Source organism: Nycticebus coucang, chromosome 23 (assembly GCF_027406575.1).
Source record: "Nycticebus coucang isolate mNycCou1 chromosome 23, mNycCou1.pri, whole genome shotgun sequence".
In the NCBI taxonomy this organism is placed as follows: domain Eukaryota; kingdom Metazoa; phylum Chordata; class Mammalia; order Primates; family Lorisidae; genus Nycticebus; species Nycticebus coucang.
The window spans coordinates 36,719,008-36,746,699 of NC_069802.1; the positions used below are offsets into that span (position 1 = coordinate 36,719,008).

The 27,692-nt window shown below is 53.2% G+C and overlaps 1 protein-coding gene and 1 long non-coding RNA gene across 8 annotated transcripts in view; both read right to left on the reverse strand.

Moving 5' to 3' along the window:
• The window catches only part of RGS12 (regulator of G protein signaling 12), a 95,963-nt gene that overhangs the window by 12,726 nt on the left and 55,545 nt on the right, over positions 1-27,692 (reverse strand). For all 7 annotated transcript variants that reach the window (XR_008377223.1, XM_053577925.1, XM_053577929.1 and 4 more), the window contains 10 exons: positions 10,752-10,921; positions 10,149-10,241; positions 8,683-8,826; positions 7,483-7,662; positions 7,053-7,206; positions 5,038-5,114; positions 3,578-3,772; positions 3,191-3,264; positions 2,690-2,816; positions 932-1,028 (listed from right to left, as the gene is read on the reverse strand). Coding sequence is in view for 6 of the 7 variants with exons in the window: in XM_053577925.1 (XP_053433900.1) it covers positions 932-1,028; positions 2,690-2,816; positions 3,191-3,264; positions 3,578-3,772; positions 5,038-5,114; positions 7,053-7,206; positions 7,483-7,662; positions 8,683-8,826; positions 10,149-10,241; positions 10,752-10,921 (1,311 nt within the window). In the remaining variant the exon portion in view is untranslated. The remainder of the gene's footprint in view (positions 1-931; positions 1,029-2,689; positions 2,817-3,190; positions 3,265-3,577; positions 3,773-5,037; positions 5,115-7,052; positions 7,207-7,482; positions 7,663-8,682; positions 8,827-10,148; positions 10,242-10,751; positions 10,922-27,692) is intronic.
• On the reverse strand, positions 21,296-24,930 carry LOC128576023 (uncharacterized). The gene is made up of 3 exons (XR_008377224.1): positions 24,819-24,930; positions 22,030-22,122; positions 21,296-21,461 (listed from the first exon to the last, which is right to left on the reverse strand). It is a non-coding gene; the product is annotated as an uncharacterized LOC128576023 (long non-coding RNA).

Consider the following 27,692-nt stretch of genomic DNA (forward strand, 5'->3'; position numbering starts at 1 on the left):
GGGTTCTCTAGAGCAGAGCAGAGCGGGGGTGGGGAGCTGGGGAGGGGTCTCCCTGTGACAAAGTGGGAGTAAGAACAAGGATTCTGCTTGGAATCCACACTCAGGTGCCAGGTCACCCTTGCCATAGACAGGTAACCGCACCATGCCCTGTAAGACTCTGTAGATGGAGCCTCAGAAACCACCTGGGCCAGGGCCTCACTGGGCTGGTGTCCTGACAGGGAAGGGGCAGCCAAAGGCACCCAAGTGGCTCCATACAAAGTGACCTTCTCTGCCAGAGCCTGTGGGTGGCCTTCCAATAAAACCCCTGCAGGATGGACAATGCCCACTGCCTTCCCTGGGATTGCTCTGAGGAGCAAGCCTCGGCCCTGACCACAGGCCGCCAGCCCCGCATGGCTCCAAGCTGTGTGGGACCAGCGCCCCCAGGGCAGCAGTGTTGTGGTGGGGCGACATGTGGGAGAGAGCTGGGAAACCATCTGACTGGCCACAGTCGAGGAGGAGGAGCCCAGACTCCTGGGGCTGTGGCCTCGGCTCCTGCAGGACACAGAGCCTGCCGTCCTCGCTGCCTGCGTCATGGCCAGAGAGAAGGGCGCCAGCACAGGGGGCACAGTGGTCAGGACCCCCAGGACCCCCTTTGGTGTGGGGGCTCTGAGGCCTCCGGGAAAATGACATCTTCCAGCACTTGCTGGTTAATGTGTGGGGGTGTGTGGGCAGGACCGTGCCCACTTTCACAGCACAGAAGACGCACTCAGAGGGGTCGGGCTCCTCCTGGTCTCAGCCCCTCTGACTCCAGCTTCAAAAATGCACTGAGCATCAAACCCTGTGTCTCTGTTGGCGTCACAGGGTCCTGGTCTGCAGTGGCGGTGGTCAGAGACAGCAGTTAGGGGCCAACAGCCGCTTAGCAGCCCTGGGTGGCCATGCCGGTCACACTCACCTTTCCCCCTAGAAGTGTCCTTCTCCTCCAAGATGACTCGCTGTCCATCCAGACTCGATATGGGGGCACCAAGGTCCAGGGGCTCCTTCTCTCCACTCTGGGGCAAAAAAGGGACACTGAATCCTTTACCCAGACTGGGATTTTTGGCAACAGCTGCATGTGCTCTGGCCACGGACAGCAAATCTCACGTGCTGGCGCCCAAGGAGTCCACGGGGTGGCTCTTCCTGCCACTCCCTCAGGGACAGCTGCAGCCCATACCCAGCCCAAGCGAGGACCCAGGGCAGGGCACACATGGTGAATACTGAAGACACCTTAATCCACAAATTTGTTGTTCTTAAATACGTGAAAAACACTCAAACACTACTTGGAGTCTCAGTGCTGCTCAGAATGGGGTGTTGGTTCACCTGAGCAGCATCTCTGCCCCGCCGGCACTGCCATGAGGCCAGCACAGGAAGCTGCCTGCTCCCACTTGAAAACAAGGAAGCAGAGGCTGCAGCACCAGGCCTAGAAAACCCAAAGGCAGCGCGTATCATAGCCATCTGAGCTCGCTTCTTGGGTGCCACTAGTGTTTAAAAAAAGAAGTGTGAGCTTGTGTGGCCTTTCAGATCTCCTGTCAGGAGAACAACCTAGGTGCAGGGGTGGGGTGTGGCTTCAAGCTGCCAAGAGGGCCAGGTCCAGGCTATGCATGTGGCCCCAGAGAGGAGGAGGAGGGCCCAGGTCCTGCCTCACTCCCGATGGTCCTGGGCCCAGTAGGGCGTGTCCGAGCAAAGGCTCTATCACACGGATGCTCCATAGCCCCGTGTCATGCCCCTGCCTGGTGGGAGCCTTCAGGCAGCTGAGCAAGTGACAGAGCTGGGAACAAGTCCTGACCCAGGCCAGGCCCACCCTGGCAGCCCAAGTGCATGCTACCACGACAACCCCATTCTACAGATGGGGAAATTGACGCCCAGAGGGGTTCTGCCAGTGTATAGGCTCTGGACAGAGGAAGGGGGAGGGGGAGGGCATGCCAGAGGCAGATTTCTGGACTCCAGGATGGAGCCCACATCGGAGCTGTGGCTTTAGGTTACCCTTGGAGCTGGTGCCTGTTAATAACTCAGTAAGTTCCTTTGTTCACTTCAAAGTTCTTGAACAATGTCGAGGCCAGTTTCAGAAAAATTAATATCCCCAAAATATCTGAAATCACAGCCTTGATAAAGCTGACGAGAGAGAAGGCAAGGTGAGTGCTGTTCGAGGCCACAGCATGGCAGCCAGAATCCAGAGTCCACTGTTGGTCCAGAACTACCCTCAGGGGACTAGGACACTCCCAAGGCCTGTTTTCCACCCCAAACAGCCTTGTCTTGTTTTCTCCCTAACCCTACTTCACATGAGGAAGGGGCAGCCCGGAAATGGCTGCAAATGCCAGCTCTGAGCTTCAAGTGCCAAGCGTGGATGAGAGTCAGGAGATGTGCCTGCCCAAAGGTGCCCACAGCCGTTGGCACTCTGTCACCTGACCCGATTTGCAGGTGGTGGGTCCACTTCAGGGGTATGGGTTGGTTGGTTTCTCATTTTGGTTTCCCAGGCCCAAAACCACACCAGGTATGGTATATCAATTGTTTTTAGAATGACCAAGGTACAAAAACTGATGAGGGAGTTTCTACTGCACAGAATAAGAAGTGGCTCAGAGGCCAAGTCCTCCAACCCAGGGGGCCCCCACCAGGCCCTGCTCTGAGCGGTGTGGTTGCCTCCTGCCCAACACTGCTCTGCTCAGGAGACACTCACCAGCCTCACGAGCAAGCTGCTGAGGTCCAGGCCGTACTTGGCCACCACGGGCCGTAGCACCTCTGTGACGGGCTTGGTGGGCTTGGCCTTGAGTCCCACTGAGCGGTTAATAGGAACGAGGTCCAGCCTGGGGGGTGGACATGAAAATATTCACTATAAATACAAGCCCACCCACAGGAAGCTGCCCAGGAGCCCCATGAGCCCATCTGCGCAGCCTCGGACGTGAGGCACTGTCCTTCTTGGGAAGGAACCTGCAGGGCCCCTCTTGAGCTTGAGCAGGGCATGTGGCCGCCCTCCCACAGGGCAGGGCCTGCAGTGCAGCCCTTCCCCACAGTGGTCTCAGGCGGTGTGCCCACGACGGGAAGGAAGGGTCCTTTCTTGCCCCACCCCACCCCCGACGTCCTGTATAGTCCAACAGGGAGCAGCCGAGTCTGCCCTCCCAGCAAAGGCGCAGCTCCCCTATAAGGCCCCCACCTCCCCAGAGCCCACCGTGCCTCTCACCGAAACAGGGTGCGCGTCTCCAAACGCAGGTCCCTCGACTCCAAGATGCTGCTGTCCTGGTGTAGCACCAGAGGCTGTAGAGAAAGAAGCCAAAGTCAGAGCGGGGCCAGAGCCCCTGACATGCAGAACCACACTTGGTGAGCGCAGTGGAAACCCTGCCCACAGGGAGAGTGGCTGGACGCTCCCTGACAGTAGAGAGCAGTGGGAACCCTGCCCAGAGAGAGAGTGGCTGGACACCCCTGACAGCATGGCTGAATCCTGTAACCTGGCCCCCAGTGCAGGACACACACTCATCCCGCAGTCAGACAAAGCCGAGGGGAGAGACAGCAGGCAGGCTGCTGCCAACAAGACCAGCCCTACACCCCGGCCTGCCTGGGAGCCTGGTACCTTGTCCCCGCCCACAAGGAAGAGGTCCACAGCGGCCCCGTTGATGCCATGCCGCTCACAGAGTCCCAACAGGATCTCCTTGATGGAGAAGCCTGCCTTGACGGCCACTACGCAGGATGTCCCGTCTGGGAGGAGGATGCAGCAGTGCTTAGAAGCCTTGTCCTTCTCGGGTGCCAGGGTCCTACAGGCCTCTGACTGGAGCAGGGAGACAAGTGGCCGTGCGTCATGGGAGGCTGGCGCCGTGAGGAGGTCCAGCCAACCCTGGGCCGTGTGTCTTGGGAGGCCAGGAAGCCTGCCTCTGTCCCACCTGTAGTGGCTCGTGTGCAGAATGTCACAGTCAGTCCACGCAGGAGCTTTGCACACAGCCCACTAAACTACCGGGAGAGTGTTTATCTTCCCCCTAACTCTGGGCTCTGCACAGACTTTCAACCTCTTGACCTGAGCATAACCATGCTGCTCAGAAGAGCACGAGCCCTCGACTCTGCTGTGCTCAGGAGGCACATCTGAGCGTCTCCACCTGGAAGCTGAATCCTTCTGTGGGACCCCCTGATGCTGCCTGAGGACGAGCCCTCCTGGGTTCTCTGACTCACATCCTAGCCCCTTCCTTAGCAAACAGCTTCTTTGTTTCATTGTCCTATCTCATTCTGATGGTCTGAAAATCTCTTTCCCCTAATCTTTATTTCAGAAACTAGTCTCCACAACTGTCCCCTTCCTTGTGCCCAAGCTGCCAGTACCCAGCCCTCCTAGGAAGTGGAGCCGCTTGAGCCCCGAGCCTGGCTGACAGGAGCTGGAGCAGCAGCGTGTGTGGCTCCAGGCCTGGGCCCCACAGAGGGCTCTGCATGAAAAAAGCCAAAAGACGGGGGCGGGGTGGTGGTGAGTGGGGTCCCCTAGGACTGCTGGCCCGGCTGCACCAGGCAGGCAGAGAGACACTGGGACAAGGCCAGCCGAGGTCACAGGACCACCCAGCTGACCCCAGATGGACACAATCACAAATGTTTTCTGTCTTAAGCCACTAAGTTTGGGAGGACTGGTAAGGAGACAGTGACAGTCACCTGACTCCTGGCAAACCCTCACAGCCCTAAGTGCCTCTGGGGTAGCTGAAGAAGAATGATGCTCTCCATGAGCTGTGCCTGACACTTCCAATGCCTGGATGCCTGGGTGCTGCAAACAGGACGGCTTTCCAGAATCCAAATCCAACCACAGCTGACAGAGCAGCAAACCCCCCATGCCCGCCCGCCCATATGCCCTCACCCTGCTGGACCTGGGGCCAGACAAGCAGCAAGACAGAGGCTGGGCACTTGAGAGCAGGGAGTTGGGCAGAGGGAGGCCTGGCCTGCGCCTGCTATGCACCCTACAGCTGTGTGGAGCCAGTGCTCGCTCTAAGTGAGGCCAAGCTGCACAGCGTGTGCTTTTCCTGACAGTCCCCTGTGGCCCTTGGGACAGGGGAGGTGGTGACTCACCAGGTCCAGGCTCCCTGAAGAGGATACAGAGCCCTGGGACTCTCGGCGGCATGGGCCTCCATTGGCATTGTGGGAGTCTTGACAGGGGAGACACAGTGACTCAGATGAACTGGAAGTGGAAGCTTCACTTGTCCTCACTTGAAACAGAATCCCATCTGTTGGGTCCCACCTCCTAGCCCTGCCCCCGTCAGGCCGTGCAGATAGACCATGAGCCCCATGGAGATGTGATGCGCCCTCCCAACCTCAGGCTGGCAGGTGCCTCTAGACTAGCACACACACAGGCACATGCCAACCAGGCCTGACCTTCCTCATCCAACCTGGAATTTCTACTGCAAACTGCAGGTTCTGGGACTAAATGAGAACTGACCCCTATGGACAGCAGCAGATGAGCCCAGTGACTGCTGTGCCTTTATCAATGACCCATTCAGGGCCCTTTCCTTCAAAGGTCTCAAATGAGCTAACAATTGCCAACTCTCACTAACATTAACTCTATAATCCTCTTGACCTAATCTAAAAATCATGACAATTCTTACAGAAAGGACTTTTGAAAACAGAACCTACTCTCAAATCATGAATCTGTGAGCAGTCTCTGGGGGCTGTCGGGCCATGGTGGGACTTAACCAGAGGCTCCAGGCACTGCCAGCCTCCTCAACCACCATCCACCTCCTAAAATATTTCCAGGCTCCACCCTAAACCAAAATCAGAACTTTTTGAATTCTGGGGCACCCCCTGCACTCGGGGTTCCAAAAGCCCTCCAGAGGGCTCCCTGAAGCTCTGTGGCCTGTAACAAAGCTTGGTTCTCAGGAGAGACACTCTCAGCCAGCACTCCCACCTCCCGGTGCTCAGCAGGCCCAGCCACACCCTGCAGCAATGCCTGCCCGGGCGGCCCCTCGCCCGCCTCCCACAGGTGCACCTCCTATGCTCACTCGGTCATGGTCACTGCTGACTTCAACCTGGGCACCACAGCTTAGTACCAGCCCCTTGCCTTTAAGTGGGATACTCATTACTGAAAATAATACCTTTCTTGAGAGTCTCTAGAGAAGAAGTCCTTCCCAGCTCTCTCTCATGTGCTCCCCTGTACCCACATAGAATGGCCTCCTCTTCCTCTGTCCTAAGGGTGGGGTGAGCCACTCCCCCTGCCCCGCACCCTCTGCCAGCAGCTGGCCAGGGTCCTGAGGCCTGTCCTCAGCACCACAGGAGCCTTTCTGTCTCACAATATCCATGACACAGAGAATTTCAGTCACATACAATAAAAACAGCATGGGAGAAATATCTTGATTAGGAACCTTTTTTTTGAGACAGCCTCACTCTGTCACCTTGAATAGAATGCCGTGGCATCATGGCTCACAGCAACCTCAAACTCTTGAGCTTGAGCAATCCTCCTACCTCAGCCTTCCCAGCAGCTGTGACTACAGGTGTCCACCACCATACCTGGCTTTTTTTTTTTTTTCTTCCAAAGAAACGGGGTTTTGATCTTGCTCAGGCTGATCTCCAACTCCTACGCTCAAGGGACCCACCTGCTTTGGCCTCTCAGAGTGCTGGGATTACAGGGGTGAGCTACTGGGCCCAGCCTTAAATGGGAAAACTTTAAGATTTACAATAATTAAGAACAGTTTAGGAAATGCTTGGTACCCAAACTCTGGTGTTATTTAAAAAAAAAAAAAATGCCTAAAGCATAAGAACATCCTGAGAAGACAAGAAAAAGCCCAGGCAGGAAAGCCTGGTGCCTCTGGGTGGACAAGAAAATAGCACATTTATACTTTCTCTCTGTGTTTGATTGTTATTTTCTACATTTTCTGCCCCAAACACCTACTACTTTATGGCAAGATGACAGCCAGTGAGTGCCACTGTCATTGGGCCCCCTGCTCTGGGTTGGGGTCTGGTTCTCTCAGAAGCTCCGTCTCCTGCACATGGGGCACAACCCCCCCAAGGACAGCAGCCTGTGACCAGGGGGTAGGGGGGACGTGGCTGACCCAGCCTGGACAGCACGGCCCACGTCGGCCAACACCACAGACCGTTTGCAAGGTCACCGTGCTCCTTCTTCTTCTGGGACCTCCCGGTGCTCCGAGTCCTCGACCAGGAGAAGAAGGCGCCTCTCCGCCTCCTCTCGCTGTCCTCCTCCCCCAGCTCCTCGTTCAAGGACCTTCCTGACTTCGACTTTCCACTTAGCTGCAGCAAATGGAAACCTTGGTTAGAATAAGTTATGACGATGGTGTATCCAGGGAACTGAGCAGCGACCTGTCCTGGAGCACTCTGTGGACAACATCCAGCTAGCAGAAACGTCCTGCACCGCGTCCCAGCCCGAGGCCAGCCTGGATGTCCCTGTCTCTCACCTGGTGCTGGTGAAAGGACATGTGGGCACTGGCCTCTGTCCCCCTCCCTCAGAGCTCTCCACTGATGCAATGCGCCCCACAGTGGCCTGAGGCCAGGCCCAGGGAAGGGCACCTTTTTTGGCGTGGACACGCTGGAGTGGTCCGAGCTGAGGCTGTGCTTGGACGCGGGGCTGCTGGGGGCCTGCTGAGACTCTGGGAGGGCACGGCCTTCCACCTCTGCCAGGATGCATTCCTGGTAAAGCGGGGACTTCAGGAAGCGCGTGTAGCTGTCGAACTTCATCAGGTTGAAAATCTGGGGAATGGGGCAACAGGACACGAGGGCACGGCCTGAAGGGACAAGGCTGTCGGGGACCCACAGCCCGTCCTGGAAGGACCTCACAGCAGCCCATTTCCGCCCGCTGCCTGGAGCTCGTCTGAGTTACTTTTCAGCATCCCGTCACCAGACCAGCACAAACCAGCCTTTAACTGATCACTTTCAAAGTCAGCAAAGTGCAACAACTTCTACACAGACGGTCTTGGAGAACATTAAGAACGAAACCAAAACCAATTGGAAATCTGACAGGGTGAGAGCTGCCCTGAAAATGCCGTCCTCCACGTCTTCTAAGTACACTGCTCTCATGACTCAGCAAGAGTTAGCTCTGAGGCCAGCAAACAGGGCTCTGTGGAGCATTGGGTTATTATTTCCCACCACAGTGACATCCTAACTTTTATTTACTTATTTATTTATTTATTCATTACTTTTTTGGCAGTTTTGGCCAGGGCCAGGATTGAACTCGCCACCTCTGGTATATGGGGCTGGCGCCCTATTCCTTGAGCCACAGATGCCGCACCCATTTTTATTTATTTTTTGAGACAGAGTCTCACTACATCGCCCTTGGTAGAGTGCTGTGGCGTCACAGCTCACAGCAACCTCCAGCTCTTAGGCTTAGATGATTCTCTTGCCTCAGCTTCCCAAGTAACTGGGACCACAGGCACCTGCCACAACACCTGGTTATTTTTTTGTTGCAGTTGTTTAGCTGGCCGGGGCCGGGTTCGAACCCACCACCCTCAGTGGGTAGAGCTGGCATCATAACCACTGTGGTGTCACCAGTGCATGACCTTGTGCACACACACTAAGAAAGTGCAAAGAGCAGGTCACCTGCAGAGTGGCGGGAGCAGGGGAGCACCTCTGGCCTCCAGCCCTGCAGACCCCTGACACTCCGTCTGCTCCCCTGAGATAAGCCCACTGCTGTCTCGGGAGCATGGTCTGGAACGGTGGGTCCTGCTGCTCGGCTCTGCCTAGAGCCCCTCAGACATCAAGACATGGGGATACCTGCAGCTGCTGCTCCTTGAACATGTCCGGATGAGGTGCATTGAGAATGTCGTCCGCCAGCTGCGCCTGGCTGTCAATGTTGACAGGGGTGGTGGCTTTGCTGCACAGAAACTTACTGAAAATCTCCCGGGCCCTGTAGGAAAGCTGACAGGGGAGCACAGCTGAGCAGGCATGGGCAGCAGGCCTCCCCACATGTGTGTTTCTGTGTGTTTTGCTGCTGAATCGCAAGGGCCTGAGCCAGCTCTGGGCAGGGGAGGTGCAATTCCACAGTAATTAACACTACTTGGAATAGATAGGCTGAGACCCCATGGGCCCTTCAAAAGCCAGGGTAAAGCCCGCAGGCGGGCCACCCCTGTACTCCTAACTGAGAAGAAAGGAGTCTGAAGGTGCCCAGTCAGGGGAATGTCCACGTGACTATCCCTGCGTGGAGAAATCAGCAGTGCAGCAGCTGAGACCAGCAACTAGGAGCTCAGGCCAGAGAAGCCGAGGTGTCTGTCTGAGGAGATGAGACTTGCTCCCCCCTTCTCGTTGCACTGTTATCTGGCCTCTTCAGATGTCGCACTATTCTTATGTCCCCGTTTATCCTTTACCCAACCTTCTATAACACAATCTCCCCTCGCTTTCTTAACCTTGACTTCTGACTGCTGTGTGTCCTTGCATGTATAATAAAAAGACTCCAGGAAACAGGACGGAGAGCTGCCACCAGGCACACAGAACACCAGATGCCCTCACAGGCTTCAGTTTGGTGTATAAATCCCATCCTTTCCTTAGCATTATCTCCCTTTCTGGCCACTATCCCAGGCTGCGGTCCACGAGACACCCAACAATTTCTTGCTTGAATAAATAAATGTAAGTACAAGGAAGTAAGCAACTTTACTGAACTGGGTCCTCTATAGTTTTTTAATTGGATACTTTAACCAAAGACTGGGCAACACTACCCCCAGGAGCGCCAGGACGCACCATGGAATTTCTGCATGGTGGTCCCCACCCCGTAAAGCAGGAGTGCATGAGGGCAAAGCCCAAGGGTGCCTAGAGGCCTCAGCTGTGAGTGTGGCCGTTCAGTGGGGAGTAGGGAACAAGGGCCACCGGCTGTGTCCCTCCAGGCTCACCCATCTGGCCCGCATGGCGTGTGAGGAGGCCGTGAGTGTCCTCAGGACACTCTCTGCTCGGTGTTATTTAAGTTCCCCTTTAACACACACTCCTCCCGCTTAATTCCACACACGGATGGGCAGAACACTGCTGGTGAGCACTGCGCGGCTGAAGGCATTTACACCACCACTATGTTTAGGCAAAATTAAATATCATGTATATTTAAAAATTTATTCTGAAAAAGAAATGACATTTTCAAACCACGTGAAAATATTTTTACACCAACTTTTCAAACTGGGCTAGATGTTAATCATATGCTAAACTGACCTATGATGGAACCATCTGCTCTTTAATAATCTAGGCACGAAGAAATTTACCTCTTTTTTGTCATGTGCAGGAACATGATTGAAATATTCACAGGCCTGCCAGAATAAAATGTTTTCTTCACTGAATTCTTTCCTTAGAAAATCCTAAGAAAAACACCATCAATTAACACTGACACACAGCTCAATAAAGTGGGCACTGACTCTAGACGGCCTGTCCTCTGGGTGAGCTCTGATTATTTCTTCATTCCTACTTGTTTCTTATTTTTACCTTCTACACGAGCTTACAAGCTCCTCTCGGTGAGTTACCCAAAGGCTTTCAAAGATAACCCTAAAAGCTGCCCACACTGTGGGGACCACCACCTTGGTGTTCACAGCCATTTCCTCAAAGCTGCACCTTTCTCTCTAACACCCGCAGAGAGATCTCCAGCAAACACAGAGAAGGGCCAAGGGGATTTTCCCCTGGGGGATGGGTGAGCCCAAGCTCCCTGCACCCACTCTCCCTGAGCCCTGTGGGGTGGAAGAGACACTTGACAGGCTGCTCTGGAACTGTGGGGGACCTGCAGGTGGTGCTGTCTTTGGGGCAGGCAACCCATCCCGCTCAGGCGGCCCCAGAGTGCCGACCACCCCGCCGGCCTCAGGGCTCTCCCCACTCACGGAGAAGTAGTGGACACCCAGGGGGTCCTGTAGCAGACGCTCAAACGACACAGCCCAGCTGGCGACCCTTCTCTCACGCAGGCGTCGGCAGCTCTGCACGCTGGGGAGGCTGGCATTGCTGCTCAGGCTGTTGCTGCTCACGCAGTCCTTCAGGTCTGCACCCGTCAGCTCTGTGGGACCAGCACAGATGGCACCTGCACCCCCATGCTCCGGCCACCATCCAACTTTGTGCTCTGGTGCACTGGCCGCACACACGCAGCAGATCTACAGCGGCCAATGCCTTCGTGACATAGAGCCGGCAGCAAACACCACGCATACCCCACACGTGTTCACTTACATGCTCACACAACACCCAAGGCTCACAAAGGCGCACACTTACTTGAGAGTAACAAGCAACGGCCATGGGATCCACAGGAAAGGAATCAACCTTACACAAACACTCGCACACACAATGGTGAGGACCAGCCACCCACTGTAACCACACTCAGTGGTTTTTTTTACATCAAGCAGCACAGCAAAAGCCACTGGACATGGGCCTCTGTGTGACTCCCCTCGCTGCAAGTCCCAGGAGGTGGCCCCGGGAACTAGTGTGCAGAGCCGTGGGGCAGGTGGCTTCTTCTCAAGGGGGGCCCATGGCCTCATGACTTGTGCCCTTCTCTCCACTTCTCAACAGAGTGGCCAGGGCTCGGCGCCCATAGCTCAGTGGTTAAGGCACTGGCCACATACACCGGGACTGGTGGGTTCAAATCAGCCCGGGCCTGCTAAAATACAACAATGACAACTACAACAACAAAAAATAGCCAGGTGTTGTGGTGGGCACCTGTAGTCCCGGGTACTTGGGAGGCTGAGGCAAGAGAATCACTTGAGCCCAAGAGTTAGTAGTTGCTTTGAGCTGTGACACCAGGGCACTCTACTGAGGGAGACATAGTGAGACTCTGTCTCAAAAAAATAAAAATAAAAAAAATAGAGTGTCCAGGCATGATGTCCATACTTGAGCTTTTAGCCACAGTGTCAACGCAACAACTCCTGGGTGGTCCCAATGGAAGGCCAGCTCCTGAGCTGCCCACTAATGAGCCTCTGCTTCCCAGTATCTGCTAAAGAAGCTCCCAAGTAAAGGAGAGGCACCTGGGAAACCCCATTTGTCATCCTTGTCCCGATGTGACCAGTGTTGTGGGACCCCTGCACCCAGGCGGGCGGCCTGGCCACTGAGCCTCAGGGGAAGCACAGCACGTTCATACAGATGCAGCTCTCCGCTGTGGCCCGGTGTCCCACAATGGGCTGTCCCAGAATGAAGGCCACCGGGTGTCCTGCTGACCACAGGTGGTCACTAACAGTGCCATCAGGAGGCCGTGTCTCCAGGTAGCAAAGCCGACTGACAGCATGGCACTGCAGGTTTCCACCAGTCTAACATTGTATCCACCTGCCCCAGTACCAAGCATGGACCCCGCTGCCCCGTGTGGGGCTGAGCCACCCAGCTGGTGACGCTGAGAGGTCAAGGCCACAGGTAACCGCTGTAGGCCAGGACGATCACTCAGACACATTTCCTTATCATGGAGCAGAGATGGAGCAAGATCAGCTCAGGGGCTGGGGAGGCAGCATTGACCCCTGCCCCAGGCCGGAGGCCATGCCACGCTTAGCAGCGAGAGCTGGTCCACAGTCTTGTGGCCTCGATGGGCAGAGGTCTTCCAAGGAGGCCACGAGGCAAAGCTGGGATCTGACCCCAGAGCCTGGGTCACCGGCAGTATGGCAGCCGGAGGCTCTACAGTGGCATGGACCAAAGTTCAGAAGCATTTAGATCAAAAAAAAAAAAAAGAAAGAAAGAAAAAGAGTAATCAAATCATTTAAACTGCTATAGAAAAAAATTAAGACTCAAAAGGAATTATGATAGGACTGGAAAAGCATAATTTTAATGCTTCTTCTTTGAAACCATCAAGCTGTGTATATGCTCTTTTTGAGATGAAATACTCGGGTCACGTTGGCACCAGCACCTACTGGGGTCTGGGGAAGGCTGACAGCTGCTGAGGATGCACATGGAAGGTCTGACTCAGAGCCACTGAGGAAGAGACAGCGCTCGCCACACACCCCAGGCCACACACCACAGCAGGACAGCCAGGGTCTGAGGGCCGCTCAGAACCAAGGATGGCACGGCAGGGGATGGCACGGCAGGGGACAGCACTCATCACACGCCTCAGGCCACACACCACAGCAGGACAGCCATGGTCCGAGGGCCGCTCAGAACCAAGGACGGCACAGCAGGGACAAGGCAAGGCTTCCTCCGAACTTGGCAGCTCTGCCATCAGGTCAACAGAATAGTTTAGAAATGCCTTGCTTAAAGAATGCCACATACGGGTCCCCCTCGTAGGAAGTGCTCCCTTTTGCTCGTATGTGAGCAGAGAGGCACGCTGACATGCACACCCCCACCCCACACTCGCGCAGGCCCCCAGCATCACACCCCCACCCCACACACCCATCCTCCTCCACTCTCCAGGGCAGGGGCCCTTATGCTTAATTTGCATCCAGTAACCAGACTCCAAGGGGCAATCATAGGCAGCTCTCCCCAGATGAGTTCGCCCAGGATCTTTCCCAACAGGTTTTATTAGAACTGGACAAGCTGAGTGTGAGAGTTCACATGGAAAATGATGATGAAAAACTTCATGTGGAAAATGTTGGAAAAACAAAACAAAAAGAGCCACAGGGTGGGCCCCCAGCAGAGCACACCTCACAGAACCCACGGGGGCCCCCAAACAGACACATGGCATCACTGGGACTGAACACAGCGCCCAGAAATGGGCCCCAAATGGTGAATTCATGAGTAAGATGGGGGCAGACTGCATCCAAAGTGACCAGGTCGGCCTTCCTTCCAGCATACACTAACACAAACCCAGAATAGACAGGAGATTGAAATGTAAAACGAAATTAGAGAAATACCCAAGGAAAACGTGGGATATGTTTTTAAAGTATCTGAGTGAGGAAAAGCTTCTAGAAGGAGACACAGGCCCAGAGTCAGGAGGACGGCACGTCTTAAGTGACACATAGAGAGACCTGGGACCATGCCCGTAAATTTCACCAAGGGCAAGAGACCGTGGGAAACACACGTCCCACACCCCAGAGGTGAAGGGCCGGCTCTCCTGCTGTGCAAGAGTACCTATGCGTGGGTGGGAAGGTCCACGAGCAGAGGGAGATGGCAGGGTGGGGACAGCCGCTGCGCAGGGGAGGGCACTGAGAGTCTAAGCTCCAGGCTGCTCAGCAGCCACCTCCCTGGCGAAGGTCACAGCACTGCGAAGGTCTGAGCAGAGGCACCTCAGTGCTGCTGGGAGAGTGAAACTGATCAACCTTCATGGTAACATTCATCGAAATGCAAAATATAAATGCCTGGTGCTCTGGCAGCTCAACTCCAGCTCTTCCCGCTGGAAGGCACTTGCGTAGAAGCCAGAGGGGTGGGCACAAGAGCCCCCACGGTGCTGGGGTAAAGACAAGCCAGTGTGGATGCCGCCAGCAGGGACCTGTATGAAGGGGCGCTGGCACCAGAAGCAGGGCTCAGCAACATCTGGTTCGTCTGAACTCCAGCCCTTATTTACAAACAAAGTCATGTGAAAACCACGTGGCCAGGCTCAGGTGGCATCCAGGCTGGGAGCACGTGACTGGAAGGGGTGTGGCTGGCTCAGGTTGCCTACGTGTAGTGAGGGTAACCAGGTCACCATCCTCACCACATTCTATGCTGATAAACAAGGTTACTATCATAAAATGGAATATCTGTGCCTGAGAACCATAAAGTTTTTCCTCCAGCTTTTTCCCCTGAGGCGATAAAGGCCTTAAACAAAACTGAGGGATAAAGAGAAGTTAACCAACCTTCGGAGGACTTCCACGAAGGCACAGGCACGTGCAAAGGGCATGTGCAAAGACCCCGTGGAGGAGAAACACAGCACATGCTGGTCTTTCTGGCCGGGCTGTGTGGACCTGACCCCAGGAGCAGGGATAGAAGGGCCTGCCTGGCTGCTGGGGGAGAGTGGCCTGGGGCCGCACAGGAGGAGGCCCAGGTGAGGGTGCTGGCAGCTGGACAGAGGCAGGGCAGGCAGAGAGGGAGGCTGACACACCTCAGTCCTAGCTCAGCCCTGCAAAGGGTGCAGAAACTCCTGTTTCTCTAATAAAATGTGTTGGAGCCCAACAACACAAGCACAGTGCTGAGAAGCCTCCACCTGCCTCACCACCAGAGCACGCAGGCTGCTGGGCCTCCTGTGGGACGCACAGACCACCCTGTGCCCAGCAGCTCCCTGGGCTCCCGCCTCCTTCCACTCCCAGGCCAGCTGCCCATGGCGGTATCGCCTTGCTCCCCCAGCACTGGCTGTGGGAGGTGCCATGTATTTTTGGAATGAACGTAGACTGCACATAAATGCGAATTAAAGAGGACCAGTATATTGACTAATCTGGCTATTAACAAGGCTTGGTGAGTACTAATTATTTTCTAAGACTCACACATTAACAAGTGACGTTTTAACATTTTAGAAAAAGCAAGCAGTGACCCACCTGCTGAGTGTCCTCCTCCAGCCCTGGGGTCCTACAGATGTGGAGGCCGAGTGCAGAGAGATGCACGCCAGTGCCGGCGGCAAGGGATGCAGCGGAGGATGCAGCAGGCCTGGGGCTGGGGCTGTGCACAGCCGGCCGGCTCGTGGGTTCTGCCCAGGCTCAGGGACCCACTCAGGCAAGATGCCCAGGAAACGGAAAGGGTCACTTCAGCTGGGTCCCAAGACAGCCAGAGGTCCTGGGTCCCTCACTCTCTTTGGAGCCAGTGGCTGGGGAAGAACGGTCCCCAGGGGCTCCAGCTTCCTTCAGAGGACACACTTGAGACAGACCCCCGTCTATGCGGCTTTGTTTCTGACGTGAAGGACCCGAGTAGCTGCCCCAACCACTGCTCTCTGATGGTGTCAGGCCACGAGGATGGGGCCCAACTGCACCACAAGCCACAGGGGGTGGAGGAAGAGGACAGCCTGGAGGAGAAGCAGAGATGCTGCTCCTGCCCACAGGTCAGGCAGAAAACTCGGCTCCTCAATTTCCCGAGGGCACAGATGGGACGTGGCTGGCACAAGTGCCTTCTGGAGTCCACATCCTCAACCCATTTCGTGCTGAGACAGTCACATCTCCAGGAAACCATGCGCTCTTCAGAGTGGGAAAATGAGGGACAACTGTCGGCTACATAAGAAATGTCACTACAGGATGATTTTAATTACAGGCTCTCTAGGAAAATTTTTATGATTCTATTTGGACAAAGTATGTGCACACGACTTGCAGAAGAGTAAAGAAAGCAGAGGCCCCACCAGGCGGCTGGGCCAGGAGGGCCCAGGGTTCCCATGCCTCAGCGCAGCTCAGCCCTCCTTGGGTACCTCTCCGGTTGAGAATCATGATCACACCTAACATGCTCTGGACGGGCCTTACCACAGGGAACAGAGTGAGCGTTTATGGCAGCTTGCCCCCGCCTGAGATGAAGTTCCTCACAACAGCCCAACGCTGACCACAACCTCAGGGCCAAGGCATGAGATGGACAGAGCAGCATGTCCAAGCTGTCGTCCTGCTCAGAATGACCTGCCTGCCAGGGAAGCTCAGACGATGGGACGCACCACAGGCCACAGAGTGGCTGCTGGTTCCTGTCATCATCCTGCCGTTCTCCCAACTGAGTGGGCAGTCTGCTAGAGAACAGTGCCAGGCCAGGACATTTTAAAGTCTGTTTCGGATTTGCTGAAAACTGGAAAAGCCGGCACATTTGCATTGGTTGGTCAAACATGTAAGCTACATATTACAAATTTCAGTCATACCACAAGATCACAAGCTTGCAGTTAATTCTACAACGCGTGGCCTTAGCACATTTCATCTCTCCAGGACACTGCACCACACCTTCATCTCAGGCCCTCTGAGTCTGGGCCACCCCTCCAAGTCAGGATCCAGTGCAGGGCACCTCACAGGCATGTCTACAGCCCCCCCCCCCCCAGCTGACAGAGACCCTTGAGCAGACATACCTGACCACCATTCACGTCAGACTGCCCGACAACCACCACAAGGTGCACAGACGGGGCGGAGGGGGGCTTTACCTGGGCAGAGCTGATAAGAGCCACTGTGGTGCCACTTAACCAAATACTTCCAACCATTCACCGCAAACCACCCCTCCGAGTCCATACCAGGGTCAGCCCAGGTGGCCCCGGGCAAAGGCTGGGGACCCACACGGGGACATTGTTCCTTAGTGAGCGCTTCCTGGCAGGGCAAATTACTGCAGTCTCCTCAGTGTCCCAGCACACAGTGTGACAAAGGCGGCTCTGCCTGCTGGGGCTGGCAGAGAGGGATCAGCACAGAACATGCATAATTCACCCTGGCCCTGCAGCCTGTTGCCCGCATGTCAATTATTCATACCAGGCAGAGCGCGGCCTCGGTAACCGCACACCGGGAGAGCCTGCAGATGCCATTTGTTCTTCAGTAATCTAGCAGTGGTGAAGAAAAAACAGATACTTTACTGGTGGCGTGTTACAAAATAAGTAGGAGGTTTTTAAACTCATTTCCACACATATCTTAATTTTTTTTAATCTCATAAACACAAAACCTATCTTTTTAATGAGAAAATGATTACCAAAAACTCCATGCTACCGAGAATTTGTACTTAGTTAGGTGATAGCAATCATGCCAAACTGAGCCATGAGGAATGTTTTTACTTCAAAATGAAAGCCAGCTCGCAGGCATTCTGAAAAGCCCTGGGCGTCGGGGACATGGAGCCTCACCCGCCTGGCCGCTGTTCTCACCTGTCTGGGACAATCCTTTCAAGGGTTAGGAAATGTCCCACAAACTCAGGTCAGGGCTTGGCAACCCTCTTCTGCAAAGGGTCAGACGGTACTCCAGGCCACCGCAGCCTGTGGAGGCGACTGTGCCCAGCAACACTGTCATCACTAGAACCACAGTGGGCTGCAGCTGGCTGTGGGTGTCATCTCCTGACTTCTGCTTTTGATTCTGGGAAGGACACTGCTACACAACAATCTTAACTGCATGGCCATTCTAGAAGAAAGGTACTAAATCAATCTCAACATTTTCTTTTTTTTTTTGGCCGGGGCTGGGTTTGAACCCGCCACCTCCGGCATATGGGACCGGCGCCCTACCTGCTGAGCCACAGGTGCCACCCAATCTCAACATTTTCTAAGAAAAAAAAAGAATTCCTGCAAACGCTTTAAAGATGAAACTGAGCCTGGACTGGGCCCACCTTTCTGTCCGAGCTCTCCCACCTCCCACTGCCGCAGCAGTGTCCCCGCAGCAATGCCCAGCCGGCAGCAGAGGGGTAGGGACAGCCAAGCTCCACTCCTTCCTGGGCACACGTCACCTCAGGTAGGCCCCAGTCCCCTCACTGGGCACGCAGGAGCTTGCCGTGCTGCTGTGTGAGCTGCGTGAGTGAAGACGGTGAGTCACTGCGCCCAGCTCCGTCACAGACTGGGGAGACCAAGGCAGGACTGTGCCCGGAAAACCACCCGCGGCTGCACCAACCTCATCCCTTCTCAGGCAACTTGTGCCGTCCTTCTGGGTGGCAACTTTCTATTTTGACATCATTTCAAACTAGCAGAAAAGGCCTAGAGTAGTAAGAGTAACTCCCACACCCGTGTGCCTGGATCCCACAGGTGCAGGCGCCAAGTCCTGCTTGTGCCTCCCCAGCCTGTTGCTTTCTGAACCAGGAAGGCTGACAGTCCAGACTCCAGGTTCAACAACGGCCTCTCAGTCTCCTCTCATCTGGAGCGCCCCCAGCCTTTGTGTCTCCAGATGGTTACAGAGGCCCTGAATTTGGGGCTGCCCCTCAGTCTGGGCTGCCTGATGTCTCCTTGTGATGCTATGTTTGTCACCAGCCTCTTCTTAAGAGGGAGGTGGCGTCACAGCTGATGATGCTGGTGATGTTCGCTCTGACAACGTGGGTCAGGTACTGGGTTTTTCTGCTATAGAATTTCTCGTTTTCCCTGTAACAGTCAGGTTTGTGGGGACGACTCTGCCTTGTCCCTCACCAAGCTGCAGCTGCGGCCTGAGGCACCTGCTGGCGTCCCTCTGCCACCACTGCTCCTCCATGCTCAGCCTCCCCTCTGCTCTGAAGCATTCCCTTGCCCCGTCTCGGGGGCTTTTATTTTAGTCGTTTGTGCCCTACCAATACCTTTTGTCTGGATGCTCAGCCCTTCCCTTTGGCTGGCACCTGTGTCCTGCTGAGTGTCCTCCCTGCCTTCTCTTCTGGTATTAAAAAAACAAAAAGCCCCAGCCTCCTATTCTCCTATTGTGACCTTGTCTTTCCCTGCTGTAGCCTAGGAGTTAGTCGTTCTGCTAAAAGGCATCGGACCCGAGGGCTGCTTGTGCTGCCAGCACTCCCAGCGCACAGAGGTGCCCCCACCCTCACTCTGCATCTCCACAGGGCCTGCTGGCACCTCCACTTCCAGCCCAGCACCCCAACTACATTATCATCTTTCCCTTTTCCATACTGTAGCTCTTTCCCCCACAGTGGGGCACAGGCTCCCATGATTCTTTTGGGGGGGGGGGCAGGATCCCTTTGTCACCCAGGCTGGACTGCAGCAGTACCGTCATAGCTCACTGCAGCCCCCAATCCCTGGCCTCGGCCTCCCAGGCATGGTAGGATTACAGATGTGAGCCACCGCCCTGGGCCCCGTGGCCTTGGATGGGGGTGCTCTTTTACTCAAGGCCAGCAGACACAGAGCAGAGCAAGAACTTCCAGCCCACACTGAGGCTAACACACACCTGTGACTCACTGGGCTCTACTGCTGTGCACCCTAGTCTGTGAAGCCTGCACTTGTTCACCAGAGGGAACATGTTTGCCCTCCACCTCAGCCAGGCCTGTGGACACCGATAAGCTCAGTCCAGCACAAAGTCCAGCTCCAGGGGAAAGCTCAGGTGGAGACTTATGCCTAGGAAGACCCGTCTGTCTCTGGGCAGCAAAAGGTGATGAGACACACAGTCTTGATGGGAGGGGCGGGGCCCCAAAAGGTGGGACAGGCCCAGGTCCCATCTTGGCTTCAGACCTGGGGAGGCCACCAGTGCCTTGCTTCAGCAAGAGCCACCTACTAAGTGCAGAGCCCACTGGAGTCTGGAGCCCTGAAGCCTCAGAACAGACTTCAGAAACCATTAATCTAAGTCAGCCCAATTTATACACAAAGCTGCCCAGGTCTAAAGATGTTGGGACCTGCCCGTGCTGACCCTGGGGACCGAGCTGGGCCCATACTCCCTTTCGGCTCTGCCCATGCTTTCGGGAAGTCTGCCCCCCAGCCTCCAGAGCCCTGGAGAGGGGTGACCACACCTGATAACTCTCACAGAACCCTCAAGGTGTGGTGCCCTTCTAAGAAATGTGGGCCCAAACAGAAAAAATCTAAATTCTGGGTCTTTCCTGGAGTTACTAGGAGACTGACTTATAACCATCCTGGTGGAGCACAGCAAGACACACTTCCCACGTGTGAGCGGATTTGGACTCTGTCTGGAGAGTGAAACGCCAGCAGATGGGTGCGCGCCACAGAGCCCACGGGTGGGCAGGGACAGCGTGGGGGGTGAGGCGGCCAGCAGATGCATGAATCCTGCTACTCGTACCCCAGGATGCTGGGCTAAGTGCTGTCAACCATGTGAGTGACTGGTGGACGAGGGGGCACAGCTGACCACAGAGAGCCCCAGGACTCACCAATAAAAGACACAGGACATTCTTCAAAGATCAGCCCTAACTGAATTGTTTATTATGCCGACTTGAACTGAAAAAAACTTATGTTACTGGGTAATTCCTTTAAGAAAGTCATTTATTTCAACTAACAAAATATTTATAGTCGGGCGGCGCCTGTGGCTCAAGGAGTAGGGCGCTGGTCCCATATGCCGGAGGTGGAGGTTCAAACCCAGCCCTGGCAAAAAACCAAAAAAAAAAAAAAATTTATAGTCTATGATGACATTCCCCTTCTGTTCTCACGTCAATGGCCACACATGATGTTCAGACCTCCCCACGCGGCCCCAGCCCGGGAATGCTGCCCAGTGCAGAAGCTCAAGGACACCAAGTACTGACCTCATGACAAAGACTCAGAAATGGTCTTAGGCTGGGCACGGTGGCTCACGCCTGTGATCCCAGCACTCTGGGAGGCCGAGGCGGGTGGATCCCTTGAGCTCAGGAGTTGGAGACCAGCCTGAGCAAGAGTGAGACACCGTCTCTACTAAAAATAGAAAAACTAGCTGGGTGTTGTGGTGGGCACCTGTAGTCCCAGCTACCTGGGAGGCTGAGGCGAGAGCATCACGTGAACCCTGGAGTCTCAGGTTGCTGTGAGCTATGATGCCACAGTACTCTAGCAAGTGTGACAAAGTGAGACTCTGTCTCAAAAAAAAGAAAAGAAGGTCCCAAACCCTCCCTCAAAGCCAAGGTGGGGCCACCTAGATAGGAAACTAAAGATACAGTCCCTCCCTGACCAGGATCAGGCAGGGTTCCGGGGGTAGGGTGGGGTGGGGGACCTCCTTCAGCAGGGATGGCACTTAATGGGCCAGGTATTCAAGTTGAAAAGAGACCACATGAGACCAAAAAAAGAAGACCTACCTTGTCAGGTGTGAAGTGAGGACATTATTAACTCCAGCAACCATACAGCCTGGCTTTTCTAGAATGGCTATGATTTCACTAATAAAGGTGATGGTCGATGAGAAGGTAAATACAGTGTAGTTCCTGCAGTTTTTATGTGACTGCTGATATAAAACGATTGAACTTAAAACGGCATTTGTCCTAAACTGAGGTTCCCAAACCCTGGTCCCCACACTGGTCCCATGTCCCTGATCCAGAGCCGGCTGCCTTTGACCTGGCTCCCCCTTGTCGTAAGGATCAGCAAGGCCCTGGCTCTTCTATGGAGAGGAGGGGTGGTTTCACTCCACGGCCGGCCCACTGCCTCCATCCTTCTCCTGAAACTGGCAGGGGAAGGCTGTGGTGGGTAAGCAGGACATGGCCAGCACCTGGTTCTCATTAATTCACAGATGCCCAGTGAACGTCCCTCCTTGCCAAGCTCTGTTCTTGGAGCTGCATTCTCCAGCCCAGTCTCAGCTGGGACTCAGTGGGGTTCTCCAGCCCTCAGTGGGGTTCTCGAGCCCCAGCACCCACCTCCTGTGGGGCAGGGTGCTATCTTTCAGTAAGAGCAAGGTAACAGCCGCGTACCAACTCAGCAGGGCTTCTGTGACGTGTCTGCTGGAGTCACAGGGATGTTGTGAGCACTCCCTTACTTACTGAGGAACTTCCCATAAGACCGTGATGAGGAACACTCACCAACATCTGCAGGACAGTACTAGGCACAGAACAGCAGCACCAGCCGAGTGTGAGGGTTGTTTGTCTCAAATACGAGCTGACGAGACAGTACAGCTGAAAGGTATCATCATGTCACGTTTCAATGTGTGCACAATTCTAAAACATTCTCCTTTAGCAAATGTAAACATGAATCTAAAACCCCTGTTGATCTTATTACCTAAAACTCAAGTCCTTTCACCCCTCCCTGAAGATAACCTATCTTATTAATCAGGTGTTGGTTTTTCCAGATGTTTTTTAAACCTCACCAGCACATATGCGCTCCCATAGAAACTGCACGTTGTTTCAAGAAAGCCCCTGGGTGGCGCCTGTGGCTCAGTGAGTAGGGCGCCGGCCCCATATACTGAGGGTGGTGGGTTCAAACCCAGCCCCGGCTGAACTGCAACCAAAAAAATAGCCGGGCGTTGTGGCGGGCGCCTGTAGTCCCAGCTGCTCAGGAGGCTGGGCAGGAGAATCGCGTAAGCCCAAGAGCTGGAGGTTGCTGTTGAGTCCTGTGACACCATGGCACTCTACCGAGGGCAGTAAGGTGAGACTCTGTCTCTACAAAAAAAAAAAAAAAAGAAAAGCCCCTAATGTTTGTCTTGCTGAAATCCATTAGTTCCGAAGGTTATATCTGCCGTTTGCTTTGGGTTTTATAGTTAGATGATAACATCGTTTGTGAATAATGACTATTTGATTTTTTTCTTTCCAAATTTTAAAATGTACTTATTTTCTTGTCTTTCAGTGTTGGCCAGAATCGCAACACAGTGTTAAAGAGCTGCTGAGACAGGGTACATCCTGGTCTCCTTCCTGGCTCTAATAGGGACACTTCAAATATTGGGCTATTAGGCATAATTTGGAAAACACTGAGTATTTTTTATCAGTAGTTTTATCAAATGCTCTTTTGGCCTCTGTTGTGATAATCACATGGATTTGCTCCTTTATTTATTTATTTTTTGAGACAGAGTCTCACTATGTCTCCCTTGGTAGAGTGCTGTGGCGTCACAGCTCACAGCAACCTCAAACTCCTGGGCTTAAGCGATTCTCTTGCCTCAGCCTCCTGAGTAGCTGGGACTATAGGTGCCGGCCACAATGCCCGGCTATTTTTGTTGTTGTTGTTGCAGTTCAGCCAGGGCCGGGTTTGAACCTGCCACCCTTGGTATACGGGGCCGGCACCCTACTCACTGAGCCACAGGTGCCGTCCACGTCTAATATATATTTTAATGCTACAAATCTTTCTCTGAGAACTACTTTGGCTATATTCTACTGGTATTGATAAGTCCATAATTGCAAATAGTTCTAAACTGTTTCTATCTTAATTTTCTCCTTGACTCATGGATTATTTAGAAGTATGATTTTAAACTTTCAAATGTATGGATTCATTTTTGTCATCTTTCTTCTTCTCCTTTTTGTTTCAGAGACAGAGTCTTGCTCTGATGCCCAGGCTAGAGAGCAGTGGCACAATCGTAGCTCACGATAGCCTCAAATTCCTGGGGATTAGAGGTGTGAGTCATGCACCTGGCTCTTTTCTGTTATCTTTTTGGGATTGACTTCAATTTAATTACAATGCTGCTATCAGCAGATATGATCTGTATAGTGTAAACATTGTTTTTAATTTGCAGCAACTGCATTTATGGCAGAGAGTAAGTCATAACTTCAGTAAATGTTCAATGCCCGTTTGAAAAAAGTGTATCGTCTACTGGGTGTAAAGTTCTCCATGTTTCTGTTAGATTTAACTTCTTTATTTTGTCACTCAAATACTTTGTAATCTTTTTTTTTTTTTGTAGAGACAGAGTCTCACTGTACCGCCCTTGGGTAGAGTGCCGTGGCGTCACACGGCTCACAGCAACCTCTAACTCTTGGGCTTACGCGATTCTCTTGCCTCAGCCTCCCAAACAGCTGGGACTACAGGCGCCCGCCACAACGCCCGGCTAAAATACTTTGTAATCTTAATAATTTTTGTAATCAGCTTGATCTCTCTGTTTCTGAAGATGATGTCACACTCTTCCCCAGAGCAGCTGTCCACTGCTGTTGCACGGCTGTGTCGGATTCTGATGGGGCTTCTCTGTAGCTCGCCATCCTCTCTGCTGCACGGCTGCATCGGATTCTGATGAGGCTGTTCTGCGGCTTTCAATTTGTTTTTTCAATTTGTCCTATATTAATCCTTTTTTCTTAACATTGCCTGTTGCATCTTTCTCATTTAATTATTTGTACTTGTCACTTGGCTTGTTTTTCTTTTTTTTTTTTTTACAGACAGGGTCTTGCTGTATTGCTCAAGCTGGCCTCAAACTCCTGGATCCTCCCACGTCAGCCTCTAGAGTAGCTGTGACTATAGGCACCTGCCACCATGCCCAGCTTACAGTCACTTGTTTAAAATCAGATTATTAACAATCTAAATGGAGACTTTTTCTCCTTTGATGCTGTTTCTGTTCTGCTGATATTGTAACCTCCTTCAGGACTCGTCTTGGGCTTTTTTCTCTACCCAGTCCCTTTAGATAATTTTATTCACTTCCAGTGGTTAGTTATACTGGGAATGCAATTAACACATTAGTAACACAGGGGAGGGAAGGCAGCTCCTACTTGTAGCTCCTATGCTGTGCCAGGCATTGCTCTCAGCACCTCTGCTGCCCCTCACAGACAGCGGGACTGAGGCACAGGGTCAGTCACAGCAAGACTGAAAGGCTGGGTCCACAGTCCATCCCTGCCACGTCTTAAAATAGACAGTGTCTCTGGCTGTCTGCAGGTTCCTACTCGTCTCAGAGGTTTGGGCCTACCTTTTCTGCACACTTTAAATGCCCCTGATAGGGTGGCGCCCGTAGCTCAGTGAGTACACCCAGGCTGGCGGGTTCAAACGTAGCCCAGGCCAGCTAAAACAACAACGAGACCTGCAAAAAAAAAAAGGTTGGGTGTTGTGGCGGGCGCCTTTAGTCCCAGCTACTTGGGAGGCTGAGGCAAGAGAATCACTTATGCCCAGGAGTTGGAGGTAGCTGTGAGCTGTGACACGACACTCAAGCAGGGGTGACATAATGAGACTCTGTCTCAAAAAATAAATAAATAAATTTCCCATACATTGATAACAATTTCCCAAATGTATACTTCCAGGCCCAACTACTTTTCTGCATTCCATATTCACTTGGTCCAACTCTCTACATAAGATCTCCACTTGGATTTTGACTAAAAAGCTCAAAAATCACATATTTGAACCAGAACCCTTGGTTATTGCCCCATTATCTGTTTCTCCTGCCGGGCATTCTCATCTCTGCAGACACCGTCATCATCCCCATCAGCTCTGAGGCCTGTCTCACCTCACTCTCCTGCTGTCCCCACACACACACACAGAGACACACACACAGACACACAGACACAGAGAGACACAGACACACACACAGACACACAGACAGAGAGAGACATACTTACACACACACAGAGACACACAGACACACAGACACACAGACAGAGAGAGACATACTTACACACACAGACACACAGACACACACACTCTCCTGGTCCTTCCCAGGCCCCCTGGGGCCATCTCAGCTTCTTTCCAGTCTCCCTATGTTCACAGTGAGGTTCACCTCAACTCACTTTCCAGGTCTCAGCTCCGCTCCGCCCTCCTGATGGGGCTGGACTGGGCCCCACCACCCACACACTCACATGGTCCTCTCTCTCCTGACACAGCATCACCGGTCCATGGCCTGTTTCAGGGACCAGCCCTTCATGCCCAAGACCCCTCAGAGTCTGTGTTATAGCTTCTCCACTCCCACCTCCCCCCCCCCACTTGTGTTTTTCAACAAAAGAATCTCTCAGCTGGGCACCGTAGCTCAGTGGTTAGAGTGCCAGCCCTGCATACCAGGGACGGCAAGTTCAAACCTCACCTGGGCCTGAGTAAGAAAAAAAAAAGGAAAGAAAAAAAAAAAAGAATCTGACAGTGACTTGTTAGCCTGAAATAATCCAAATTAACACTGGGATTTAGACACTTACAGAGGTTGTTTATTTAAAAGAGATAGTTTTTAGTATTTTTATTATTTTTTTTTTTTAGACAGTCTCACTGTGTCACTCTCAGTTGAGTGCTGTAGTATCACAGCTCACAGCAACCTCAAACTCTTGGGCTTAAGCAATTCTCTTGCCTCAGCCTCCCAAGTAGCTGGGACTACAGGCGCCCACCACAACACTCAGCTATTTTTTTGTTGCAGTTGTCATTGTTGTTTAGCTGGCCTGGGCCGGGTTCAAACCTGCCAGCTTAGGTGTATGTGACTTGCACCATAACCACTGTGCTACAGGTGCCAAGCCAAGTAATAGTTTTTTAAAAGGCAAACCAGCACAGATTTAATATCTACCCCCGGGGAGCAGCCTCACGCCTTTGAGTGGGACACAATGAGTGACCACACAGTGGTGATCACAGAAGAACAACAACAGTGAGTCAACAGTCCCAACTGCCTGGACGCAATGACTGGCTGTGGTTTGTGATGACATTCCCAATAAAAGCATCACACACAGACTCTAAAAGCGTAAACCTCAAACAGCTTAGACAGGAGCAAAGGCGACCCTGGAAACCTGTCAGTGACTTAAAAATTGGATCCAAAGCGTATAAGGAAATGCAAGGTCTCACAATGACCAAGGCAGTCTTGAAGACAGAGCGTGGACTAGACCATCTGACAGCCACACACTTACAAAGGGACCGTGATTTCAGCAGGGAGTGCTAATCCAGCGACAGACACAGAGGCCCGAGACAGACACCACACATATGCGATTACCTGATAAAGGTGTGGCTTCGAGTTAGTGCGGAAGGATCGTCCTTCCATTCAGGGAAGCTGGGACACTATTTACCACAAGGCAAAAACTGAATCTTGCCCCTACCTCACACTATACACACAAAAAAAGGTCCACATGGACCAGGAATGTAAATGGAAAAGATAAATCAGTAACGGTTCTACCTTCATGGTTTTGGGAAGGGCAAATCCTGTTCTAAAGGCCACAGGAAGCATCTCCTGGGCCTCGGGGGGGTGGGGGTGGGCACTGGATCATACAGGCATAGCAGAGCTCACCACGTCACATTGGACTGGGGGCCTGTCCACAGAAGCCCCCACCTGCAGGTCCTGCATTCAGATTCAACCACCTCTGCATTGCACGTAGTGTTTACATCATGTTAGGTATTATGAGCAACCTGGAGGTGACTGACTATGCCGGAGGCCAGACACAGGTACCATGCCACCTTACATCAAGGACTCAAGCATCCACAGATTTGGGGGCCTCAGTGGTTCCCAGAACTGATCCCCAATGGATACGAGGTAAGACTGTGCATAAATCCAACACAAAATTATTCCCAGAATATATTTTTAGAATTTGCTACAAAACAATAAGGAAAAGCAAACTAATGGGAAAATAAACAAAAGTCTTGAACGGTTTCTTCAAAAAATAGGATATTCAAAGGGCAAAAAATACTTGAAAAGGTGGTCAATTAACTAGTCATCGGGGGACTGTAAACTGAACTACAACCTGGTGCCCCAGAGAGTGCAGGGTTGGGAGGAGGCGGGACACCCAGCGGCCTCGCACGAGGCAGGGTGTGCAGGCACAATCCCCAGCAGCAATGCACACTGTCGTCCACCTGGAAGACCTGCATGAGCAGGCCGTGCACGCATTAATAGCCA